This window comes from Salvelinus alpinus, chromosome 5, assembly GCF_045679555.1.
Source record: "Salvelinus alpinus chromosome 5, SLU_Salpinus.1, whole genome shotgun sequence".
Lineage (NCBI taxonomy): Eukaryota > Metazoa > Chordata > Actinopteri > Salmoniformes > Salmonidae > Salvelinus > Salvelinus alpinus.
In genome coordinates this window covers 96,585,877-96,598,502 of record NC_092090.1, presented here as the reverse complement: position 1 = coordinate 96,598,502, position 12,626 = coordinate 96,585,877, and the positions used below count along the sequence as shown (strand labels likewise).

Sequence of the window (12,626 nt, the reverse complement as noted above, 5' to 3'; positions counted from 1 at the left end):
TGGGTTGTGGCATGTGACAACAAGTGGAGAGGAATGATAACTCCCAGAGAGGAGGGGGAAAATAGAAAGTACCTGTCAAACCATGGAGTCATGACCAGATACCTTGTCTTCAGATCATTAAAGCTCATAAGGGCTTATTGTGGATATGATGTTGAGATACCAGTGTTTTCTACAATTGTCCCCTGGTCCAAGACCAGATCTAGGGTCAACGGTTTTACATATGATAACGTTCTTCCATTATGCTACACATGGAAAACAAGCCAACAAGAAATACATTTATGTACAATTCAACAACCCCCCCCCCAAAAAAAACCTTGTGAAATAATAATTTAATTATATCTTTAATTTACTTAGTCTAAACTAATAACGGATCCCAAAAGCTAACCTATGACCTTAAGGCAAGGCTGCTGAAAACAAATCCAGTTTTATATTGTTGTGTCTGCCTTTTGTATTCAGTTTGTTCCACATCAGAGCATCTGAATCAGAGATCCGTTCCTCTGTTGAAACCTGCACAGGGAGGAAGTCTTATAGTATCTGTTGAAAGATATTAATTTATCAGGTCTTACCAGAGATGTTTGTTGTGGAAATTCTTACACAGGGACACTCAAAGTCAATCTTAATATTAATCATTGTTTATTGTCAGCGAGCTGGAGAAGTTCCAACCAACTCAATGCACCATAGTACACATGTCAATCAGAATCTCTCCTTGGTCAGACCCAACTCAATGCACCATAGTACACATGTCAATCAGGAGCTCTCCTGGGGCAGTCCCAGCAGTTGTCTTATACGGCTATACACAGACAAATTATATTTGCATAATTTAGCATAATGAATTAATCATTACCGTTTTGTTTCATTCATGTGAATGACAAATACTGGTTCTTAACATGTGACAGACCAATGCCTCACAAGGCTTCTTCTCTCTAAGCTGAGACCTTGAAACTGAGATATCTTTCGTTCTCAAAACAAGGTCTGGGCGTACTGCCAAATTGCAGATACTGATAGTGAGGATTGGTTCAGTCAGTCACTTCCATGAACACAGAAATGAGTTATAAGAAAAGCACAAACATTTCAATTCCCATTACATGTTCTCGAATGTTGTTACAGGCTTGTCATAGCAGAGATGTTCTAGAATGTTGTTACAGGCTTGTCATAGAAGAGATGTTCTAGAATGTTGTTACAGGCTTGTCATAGAAGAGATGTTCTAGAATGTTGTTACAGGCTTGTCATAGAAGAGATGTTCTAGATTGATGTTACAGGCTTGTCATAGCAGAGATGTTCTAGATTGATGTTACAAGCTTTGGGCATTACCCTGTAGCTCTGAAATACACTTTCTAATTGCATTGTCAGTAGAACAATTAAAAATGGCTGAAACTGCAAAGAAAGACAACATAGTTACATGTACTTTTTGGTCAGTACAGTCAGTTATATCATCATTACATAGTTTTGTGTTATCATGTTTGGCTCAGTTCTCCAGGTTCCACTTATTCTGTATTCTCTTGCCCGTTTTAGAGTCTGGATTCAGGCAGATACTTTTTGATGGTATTTTCAACTTCACCCTGTTAAGGAAAAGTGGAAGCACTACTTTAATGACAGAAATGGCCAGGTGTTTACTTAGGCCTACGTCACGGTAAAATGGTACTTACACAATAATAACATATGAACTATTCAAAAGTACCACATCATAAGTTAATATGCCAAGAAAATCTAGAAACAATGTACTCGGTGTAGTGGCATATACTGTATGTCGCATAATTACATAATGACATATATTGGCATACATATTATAGTGGCATATCACAAGCAATTTAAGTGGGATATACACTACCGTTCAAAAGTTTGGGGTCACTTAGAAATGTCCTTGTTTTTTAAATAAAAGCACATTTTTGTCCATTAAAATAACATAAAATTTATCAGAAATACAGTGTAGACATTGTTAATGTTGTAAATTACTATTGTAGCTGGAAATGGCAGATTTGGTATTGAAAATCTACATAGGCGTACAGAGGCCCATTATCAGCAACCATCACTCCTGTGTTCCATTGGCACGTTGTGTTAGCTAATCCAAGTTTATAATTTTAAAAGGCTAATTGATCATTAGAAAACCCTTTTGGAATTATGTTAGCACAGCTGAAAACTGTTGTTCTGATTAAAGAAGCAATAAAACTAGCCTTCTTTAGACTAGTTGAGTATCTGGAGCATCAGTATTTGTGCGTTCGATTACAGGCTCAAAATGGCCAGAAACAAAGAACTTTCTTCTGAAACTTGTCAGTCTATTCTTGTTCTGAGAAATTAATGCTATTCCATGCGAGAAATTGCCAAGAAACTGAAGATCTCGTACAACGCCGTGTACTACTTCCTTCACAAAATAGCGCAAACTGGCGCTAACCAGAATAGAAAGAGGAGTGGGAGGCCCAGGTGCACAACTGAGCAAGAGGACAAGTACATTATAGTGTCTAGTTTGAGAAACAGATGCCTCACAAGTCCTCAACTGGCAGCTTCATTAAATAGTACACGCAAAACACCAGTCTCAATGTCAACATTGAAGAGGCGACCCCCGGGATGCTGGCCTTCTAGGCAGAGTTGCAAAGAAAAAGCCATATCTCTGTCCAGTGTCTGTGTTCTTTTGCCCATCTTAATCTTTTCTTTTTATTGGCCAGTCTGAGATATGGATTTTTCTTTGCAACTCTGCCTAGAAGGCCAGCATCCCGGGGGTCGCCTCTTCACTGTTGACATTGAGACTGGTGTTTTGCGTGTACTATTTAATGAAGCTGCCAGTTGAGGACTTGTGAGGCATCTGTTTCTCAAACTAGACACTCTAATGTACTTGACCTCTTGCTCAGTTGTGCACCGGGGCCTCCCACTCCTCTTTCTATTCTGGTTTAGAGCCAGTTTGCGCTGTTCTGTGAAGGGAGTAGAACATGGCATTGTACGAGATCTTCAATTTCTTGGCAAGTTCTCGCATGGAATAGCATTAATTTCTCAGAACAAGAATAGACTGACAAGTTTCAGAAGAAAGTTCTTTGTTTCTGGCCATTTTGAGCCTGTAATCGAACCCACAAATGCTTATGCTCCAGATACTCAACTAGTCTAAAGAAGGCCAGTTTTATTGCTTCTTTAATCAGGACAACAGTTTTCAGCTGTGCTAACATAATTGCAAAATAGTTTTCTAATGATCAATTAGCCTTTTAAAATTATAAACTTGGATTAGCTAACACAACGTGCCGATGGACCACAGGAGTGATGGTTGCTGATAATGGGCCTCTGTACGCCTATGTAGATATTCAATACCAAATCTGCCATTTCCAGCTACAATAGTCATTTACAACATTAACAATATCTACACTCTATTTCTGATTAATTTGAGGATATTTTAATGGACAAAAAAAAAGTGCTTTTCTTTCAAAAACAAGGACATTTCTAAGTGGCCCTAAAGTTTTGAACGTTAGTGTACGTGCATAAGATATGTAGAGTGTAAATGAAAAAACTCACACTATCTCCACGTGGCCACACATTGCACTCCTCTGATGAACGTTGTAATGGACAATGTTACTGAAATTCACACGGTCCCGTGTTTTCAGACAGAGGCAACGCTGTCTGCTGTGCATCATGAACGCTGTGAGGAACAGGAGACAAAACGAGTAGCACTTTATGACACATTTCATAAACAGTACTTTCAGCATTTTGTGAATGTTATTGAGCAAACAGAAAACAGAAACACTGAAAATGGTCACTGTTCACATCGAGAAAGCTAGAAGTATATATATATATTTCATTTATTTTATGAATACATACTGTATACAACTGCTATATTGTATTATTAAAACAATTACATTATGATATGAAATATTGTCGGCTATTAAAACACATCACAACATAGTATAACAGCACTTCATATTAAACCATATAACACATGGCACTGGTCTTACCATCAGTTGAAATCATCAGTGTGACCAAAACCACGACTAAAATCAATCCTTTCATTTTGACAAGTTGATAAATAGAATCCTGTTGTCTGGAATACTACTGGTCACTGGGGGAGTTGCTTTTTTTTTATTACCAAGGACAAATGAAGCGCACACAGTGTGTGAAGGCATTTTATAGCAGCTAGGAAAAGAAACCCCCCACCCACCACTGGGGAACCCTGGGTAACCCTCACCATTACAGTACATTGTGTGTTGCATCTGGGCATAGAGAGAGTGACGAGATAATGAACGTAGAACAAATCCTTTCATGATTATCAAATATAGCGGGCGCTTATCTGTTACCTGTTTCCAACATGTACAAGTATGTGGCATTTGTGAAATATCCCAACATCCCCTGAGACACCCTCGGGGGGTGGGGTCACGACCAGCGTCAGCCATTATCCACGTATCAATTGACCTTGAGCAATTTATTTCATTTTGAAATGTGTTGTTGGGAATGGGATATACTTTTGGGGTCCCACTTGAAACGAATCACACGTTTTTAAGGCTTAATGAAGCCTTCATAAACCATTTATAAGGCCTACATAGATGCTTCAGAAATCATTCATAAGCAAATAGCATGCATGGATTATCCCTTGTGGCAAAGCACCAGATGTAACGACCTTATATCCTCCAGAGACCCAGCAATTCATTTTCAGTGCGTATCTCTAAGGCCATACATGTCACTGTGCTAGGTCCTGTTGTACCTTTGAGAGGACATTCTAAACTGTTTAATGATATAACACGTGTGGGGCTGTCACCATGATCCATTTTCTCTTTCTGCTTCTTCCATCGTAATTACCATCACCATTCCATTTTATCTAACACAAACTTTATTAAATTAACTGAGAATTTATACAAATCTTTACAAAATTCTTAATTTTCTTTCTCTTCAGGGTTTATGCCACATAGCAAAGGGTGTGTAATTGTGTAATTATAATTTTTGTGAGTGATATTCAAATTGTTTCTAATAGGTAAATATTTTTAATGATCCGTTTAAATGATTATAAGCGTAGTGTACAGTAAATTCGGAAAGTATTCAGACCCTTTGACTTTTCCACATTTTGTTAGGTTACAGCTTTATTCTGAAATGTATTCATTTGTTTTTTTCCCCCTCATCAATCTACACACAATATCCCATAATAACTGAACAAAAACAGTTTTTTTTACCGGAAATATCACATTTACATTATTATTCAGACCCTTTACTCAGTACTTTGTTGAAGTACTTTTGGCATCGATTACAGCCTTGAGTCTTCTTGGGTATGATGCTACAAGCTTGGGACACCAGTATTTGGGGAGTTTCTCCCATTCTTCTCTGTTGATCCTCTCAAGCTCTGTCAGGTTGGATGGGGAGAGTCACTGCACAGCTATTTTCAGGTCTCTCCAGAGATATTTGATTGTGTTCAAGTCCAGGCTCTTGCTGGGCCACTAAAGGACATTCAGATACTTGTCCCGAAGCCACTCATTTGTTGTCTTGGCTGTGTGCTTAGGGTCGTTTTCCTGTTGCAAGGTGAACCTTCGCCCCAGTCTGAGGTCCGGAGTGCTCTGGAGCAGGTTTTCATCAAGGATCTCTCTGTACTTTGCTCCGTTCATCTTTGCCTCGATCCTGACTAGTCTCCCAGTCCCTGTCGCTGAAAAACATCCCCTCAGCGTGATGCTGCCACCACCATGCTTCCCCGTAGGGATGGTGCCAGGCTTCCTCCAGACGTGACGCTTGGCATTCAGGCCAAAGAGTTCAATCTTTAATCAGACCAGAGAATCTTCTTTCTCATGGTCTGAGAGTCTTTAGGTGCCGTTTGGAAAACTCCAATCAGGCTGTCGTGTGCCTTTTACTGAGGAGTGGCTTCGGTCTGACCACTCTACCATAATGGCCTGATTGGTAGAATGCTGCAGAGATGGTTGTCCTTCTGGAATATTCTCCCATCTCCACAGAAGAACTGGGGAGCTCTGTCAGAGTGACCATCGGTTTCTTGGTCACCTCCCTGACCAAGTACCTTCTCCCTCGATTACTCAGTTTTCCGGGTGGCCAGCTCTAGGAAGAGTCTTGGTGGTTCCAAACTTTTTCCATTTAAGAATAATGAAGGCCACTGTGTTCTTAGGGACCTTCAATGCTGCAGACATTTTTTTGTACCCTTCACCAGATCTGTGCCTCGACACAATCCTGTCTTGGAGCTCTACGGACAATTCCTTCATCCTCATGGCTTGGTTTTTGCTCTGACATGCACTGTCATCTGTGGGACCTTATATACAGTTGAAGTCGGAAGTTTACATACACCTTAGCCAAATACATTTCAACTCAGTTTTTCACAATTCCTGACATTTAATCCTAGTAAAAAATCCCTGTCTCTTCATCCGAAAAGGAGGAGCAGGGATTAAACCAAAATGCAGCGTCTTGATATGACATGATTTATTAAAGTAAAGACGAAAACACGAACTTCACTTGAAACTAAACAAAACAACAAACGGAGTAGACGAACCTGAACATAAGAACTTACATAACACGAAGAACTCACGAACAGGAAAATTACTACACAAAACGACGAACGAACGAAACAGTCCCGTATGGTGCAAACAAACACAGACACAGGAGAACACCACCCACGACAAACAAAGTGAAACCACCCACAACACTACCTACCTTAATATGATTCTCAATCAGAGGAGATGAAAACCACCTGCCTCTAATTGAGAACCATATTAGGTACCCAAACCAACATAGAAACAGAAAACATAGACTGCCCACCCAAACTCACGTCCTGACCAACTAACACATACAAAAACTAACAGAAAACAGGTCAGGAACGTGACAGGAGAATTATTTATGTCAGCTTTTATTTCTTTCATCACATTCCCAGTGGGTCAGAAGTTTACATACACTCAATTAGTATTTGGTAGCATTGCCTTTAAATGGTTTAACTTGGGTCAAACGTTTCGGGTAGACTTCCACAAGCTTCCCACAATAAGTTGGGTGAATTTTGGCCCAATCCTCCTGACAGAGCTGGTGTAACTGAGTTAGGTTAGTAGGCCTCCTTGCTCGCACACGCTTTTTCAGTTCTGCCCACAAATTTTCTATCGGATTGAGGTCAGGGCTTTGTGATGGCCACTCCAATACCTTGACTTTGTTGTCCTTAAGACATTTTTTTCACAAATTTGGAAGTATGCTTGGTGTCATTGCCCATTTAGAAGACCCATTTGCGACCAAGCTTTAACTTCCTGACTGATGTCTTGAGATGTTGCTTCAATATATCCACATAATTTTCTTTCCTCATGATGCCATCTATTTTGTGAAGTGCACCAGTCCCTCCTGCAGCAAAGCACCCCTACAACATGATGCTGCCACCCCCGTGCTTCACGGTTGGGATGGTGTTCTTCGGCTTTCAAGCCGCTCCCTTTTTCCTCCAAACATAACAAAGGTTATTATGGCCAAACAGTTCTATTTTTGTTTCATCAGACCAGAGGACATTTCTCCAAAAAGTACAATCTTCGTCCCCATGTGCAGTTGCAAACCGTATTCTGGCTTTTTTTTATGGCTGTTTTGGAGCAGTGGCTTCTTCCTTGCTGAGCGGCCTTTTAGGTTATGTCGATATAGGACTTGTTTTACTGTGGATATAGATACTATTGTACCTGTTTCCTCCAGCATCTTCACAAGGTCCTTTGCTGTTGTTCTGGGATTGATTTGCACTTTTCGCACCAAATTACGTTCATCTCTAGGAGACAGAACGCGTCTCCTTCCTAAGCAGTATGATGGCTGCGTGGTCCCATGGTGTTTATACTTGTGTACTATTGCGTGTACAGATGAACGTGGTACCTTCAGGCATTTGGAAATTGCTCCCAAGGATGAACCAGACTTGTGGAGGTCTACACATTTTTTTCTGAAGTCTTGGCTGATTTCTTTTGATTTTCCCATAATGTCAAGCAAAGAGGCACTGAGTTTGAAGGTAGACCTTGAAATACATCCACAGGTACACATCCAATTGACTCAAATTATATCCATTAGCCTATCAGAAGCTTCTAAAGCCATGACATCCTTTTCTGGAATTTTCCAAGCTGTTTAAAAGCACAGTCAACTTAGTGTATGTAAACTTCTGACCCACTGGAATTGTGATACAGTGAATTATAAGTGAAATAATCTGTCTGTAAACAATTGTTGGACAAATTACTTGTGTCATGCACAAAGTAGATGTCCTAACTGACTTGCCCAAACTATAGTTTGTTAACAAGAAATGTGTGGAGTGGTTGAAAAACGAGTTTTAATGACTCCAACATAAGTGTAATTAAACTTCCGACTTCAACTGTACTTTGGTGTGTGTCTTTCGTAATTATTGTCCAATCAATTTAATTTACCACAGGTGGACTCCAAGTTGTAGAAACATCTCAAGGATGATCAATGGAAACAGGATGCACCTGAGCTCAATTTCAAGTCTAATAGCAAAGGGTCTGAATACTTATGTAAATAAGGTATTTAACTTAACTTTTTAATGTTTTTATAAATATGCAAACATATCTAAAAAATAAAAAAATAAACGGTTTTCGCTTTGTCATGTGGTATGTGGTATTTTGTGTAGATTGCTGAGGATTTAAAAAAAAAAAGTTATACATTTTAGAATAAGGCTGTAACGTAGCAAAATGTGCAAAAAGTCAAGGGGTCTGAATACTTTCCAAAGGGACTGTAATTTGTTCCCATTAATGGGAAACACCAGGATGAATTTCTTGGCACAGCGGAGTTCATCGGATGAGTCAGTTCCCCTGGAATGTTTAGAACAATAATTTCCCCCTTCAGTGCAGGACGTCATATTGTACAATAGGCCTACAGTGTGCTTCTCTCATTTCCAAATCTAATAATTAAATGGTTGTATTCAAGACAAAGTCATTTCTATTGATTTCAGTTTGTCAGTGTCAGCAGTGTAGGCGTCCTTTTTGTAGTAGGCTAATTAAGATTCTGATCATGTCTCCGTACATGTAAAATGTCGTATAATTTCATGAAAAGTGTTTATAAAAGAAATCCTGTATCCTCCTAAATACCCTCTGGGGCTGAGTTTCCCAAACATGAACCTCATGCGCTGCCTATAATGTATAATAACTCACTTGACAATAGGCCACGGTCCAGGGTAAATGTGTGATTATTCTTGGTCACATTTATGTTATGTGTTAAATTTTCACTGAATTATGTCGGGATATGTTTTGTTAGAAAATGTTGGCCCAGTCACTTTTACACAGACCCAGCCATACGGCAATTTCTGCATACGCCACTGATGGACATTACAGTGCGATATGTTTTTTTACCTCCTGTCCCCATCTACTGTTATGCTACATGTTTCATATTTATTATCAACCGAGTCCTAACGGCCATTGCACAAACAATACAAAAAAAAATATGCATATTTCTTTAAATACATACAGTACCAGTCAAAAGTTTGGACACACCTACTCATTCAAGGGTTTTTCTATATATTCTTTTACTATTTTCTACATTCTAGAATAATAGTGAAGACATCAGAACTATGAAATAACACATATGGTATCATGTGGTAAGCAAAAAAGTGTTCAACAAATCAAAATATATTTTATATTTGAGATTCTTTAAAGTAGCCACCCTTTGCCTTGATGACAGCTTTGCACACTCTTGGCATTCTCTCAACCAGCTTCACCTGGAATGGTTTCCCAACAGTCTCGAATTAGTTCCCATATATGCTGAGCACTTGTTGGCTGCTTTTCCTTCAATCTGCGGTCCAACTCATCCCAAACCATCTCAATTGGGTTGAGGTCAGGTGATTGTGGAGGACACGTCATCTGATGTAGCAATCCATCACTCTCCTTCTTGGTCAAATAGCCCTTACACAGCCTGGAAGTGGGTTGGGTCATTGCCCTGTTGAAAAACAAATGATAGTCCCACTAAGCGCAAACCAGATGGGATGGCGTTTCGCTGCAGAATGCTGTGGTAGCCATGCTGGTTAAGTGTGCCTTGAATACTAAATAAATCTCTGACAGTGTCACCAGCAAAGCATCCCCACACCATCACACCTCCTCCTCCATGCTTCACGGTGGAAACCACATATGCAGAGATCATCCATTTACCTACTCTACGCCTCACAAAGACACGGCGGTTGGAACCAAAAATCTCAAATTTGGACTCATCAGACCAAAGGACAGATTTCCCCTTGTCTAATGTCCATTTCTCATGTTTCTTGGCCCAAGCAAGTCTCTTCTTCTTATTGGTGTAAGTTAGGAGTGTAGTGTTTTCTTTGCAGCAATTCGACCATGAAGGCCTGATTCAAGCAGTCTCCTCTGAACAGTTGATTTTGAGATGTGTCTGTTACTTGAACTCTGTGAAGCATTTATTTGGGCTGCAATCTGATGTGCAGTTTACTCTAATGAACTTATCCTCTGCAGCAGAGGTAACTCTGGGTCTTCCTTTCCTGTGGCGGTCCTCATGAGAGCCAGTTTCATCATAGCGCTTGATGGTTTTTGCGACTGCACTTGAAGAAACTTTAAAAGTTCTTGAAATTTTCTGGATTGACTGACCTTGATGTCTTAAATTAATAATGGACTGTCATTTCTCTTTGCTTATTTGAGCTGTTCTTGCCATAATATGGACTTGGTCTTTTACCAAACAGGCCTATCTTCTGTATACCACCTCTACCTTGTCACATCACAACTAATTGGCTCAAACGCATTAAGTTAAGAAATTCCACAAATTAACTTTTAACAAAGCACACCTGTTAATTGAAATGCATTCCAGGTGACTACCTCATGAAGCTGGTTGAGAGAATGTCACGAGTTTGGAAAGCTGATATCAAGGCAAAGGGTGGCTACTTTGAAGAATCTAGAAAATTTGTCAAATGTAGAAAATAGTAAAAATAAAGAAAAACCCTTGAATGAGTAGGTGTGTCCAAACTTTTGAATGGTAATGTATATTTGTAGTATGTTTTTTTTTCACTACAAACACTTATGTGGTGTAAAAAAATAAAACAATAATAATAAACAATTTAAAAAATGCTGGATCTCGCGGCTGTCATGCTTAATGTAATATATTGTTGTAATATTTTGTGAAGCATCTGTTTATAAAGCTTTTATGCATGTTACATAAAGTTACATTTGCTACCAAGACTGATCATGATTTCCTAATGTGTTTAATGTATTCCTCCTTTGGGTTATTCTCAAGAAGTCATCCCCACTCTACATTTTGCGTCAATATTGAATATTGATTATACTGTGGTGACATTTGGTTGCTAGTTGAACAGAGGAAAAATAGAACACATTCACAGTTAACACAATTTCTTTAGTAACTTGATAGAAAACGTAAACAATACAGAAGAAAATATACAGTATTTACACAAATGTCCGTTTACATTTCCCATGGACAATTTTGACAACCTAAGAATACATCTCAAAATGACAAGTGTAGTAAGCGTTCAACAGGGATTCTGGCCCATGTTGACTCCAATGCTTCCCACAGTTGTGTCGAGTCGGCTGAATGTCTTTTGGGTGATGGACCATACTTGATACGGGAAACTGTTGAGCGTGAAAAAGACAGCATCATTGCAGTTCTCGACACAAACCGGTGCGCCTGGCACCTACTACCATACCCCATTCAAAGGCCCTTAAATCTTGTGTCTTTCCATTCACCCTTTGACACCCTGTTCACAATCCATGTCTCAATTGTCTAGAGGCTTAAAAATCCTCTTTAACCTTTAACCTGTCTCCTTCCCTTCATCTACGTTGATTGAAGTGGATTTAAAAAGTGGCATGAATAAGGGATCATAACCTACACCTGCATTCACCGAGTCAGTCTGTGTCATGGAAAGAGCAGGTGTCCTTAATGTTTTGTACCCTCTGTACAGTTAGTTCAGAAAGTATTCAGACACCCTAAACTTTTTCCACATTGATTCAATTACTTTCTTTCCTCATCAATCTACACACAATACCACATAATGACAAAGTAAAGACAGGTTTCAGTATTTTTTTTAGTAAATGTATTCATAATATCACATTTACATCAGTATTCAAACCCAATAGAACATCTCTGGAGAGACCTGAAAATAGCCTGACAGAGCTTGAGAGGATCTGCAGATAAGAATGGGTGAAACTCTCCAAATACAGGTGTGCCAAGCTTGTAGCATCATACCAAAGAAGACTTAAGGCTGTAATCACTGCCAAAGTTGCTTCAACTAAGTACTGAGTAAAGAGTCTGAATACTTACATTACCGTTCAAAAGTTTGGGGTCACTTAAAAATGTCCTTGTTTTGAAAGTCCATTAAAATAACATAAAATTGATCAGAAATACAGTGTAGACATTGTTAATGTTGTAAATGACTATTGTAGCTGGAAACGGCAGATTTTTTAAATGGAATATCTACATAGGCGTACAGAGGCCCATTATCAGCAACCATCACTCCTGTGTTCCAATGGCACGTTGTGTTTTCTAATCCAAGTTTACCATTTTAAAAAGGATAATTGATCATTAGAAAACTCTTTTGCAATTAAGTTAGTACAGCTGAAAACTGTTGTCCTGATTAAAGAAGCAATAAAACTGGCCTTCTTTAGACTAGTTGAGTATCTGGAGCATCAGCATTTGTGGGTTCGATTACAGGCTCAAAATGGCCAGAAACAAATAACTTTTCTGAAACTCGTCAGTCTACAGAACAGTGCAAACTGGCT

General features: G+C 39.1%; 1 protein-coding gene across 2 annotated transcripts in view; it reads right to left on the bottom strand.

Annotated features, from left to right (window-relative positions):
• Nucleotides 1-616: 616 nt before the first annotated feature.
• Nucleotides 617-12,626, bottom strand: part of ppm1f (protein phosphatase, Mg2+/Mn2+ dependent, 1F) — a 35,269-nt gene continuing 23,259 nt past the window's right edge. For both annotated transcript variants that reach the window (XM_071404306.1, XM_071404305.1), the window contains exons 8-9: nucleotides 3,493-3,616; nucleotides 617-1,559 (exon numbers count right to left, since the gene is read on the bottom strand). In XM_071404306.1, coding sequence (XP_071260407.1) covers nucleotides 1,466-1,559; nucleotides 3,493-3,616 — 218 coding nt within the window. In that variant the 3' untranslated portion in view covers nucleotides 617-1,465. The remainder of the gene's footprint in view (nucleotides 1,560-3,492; nucleotides 3,617-12,626) is intronic.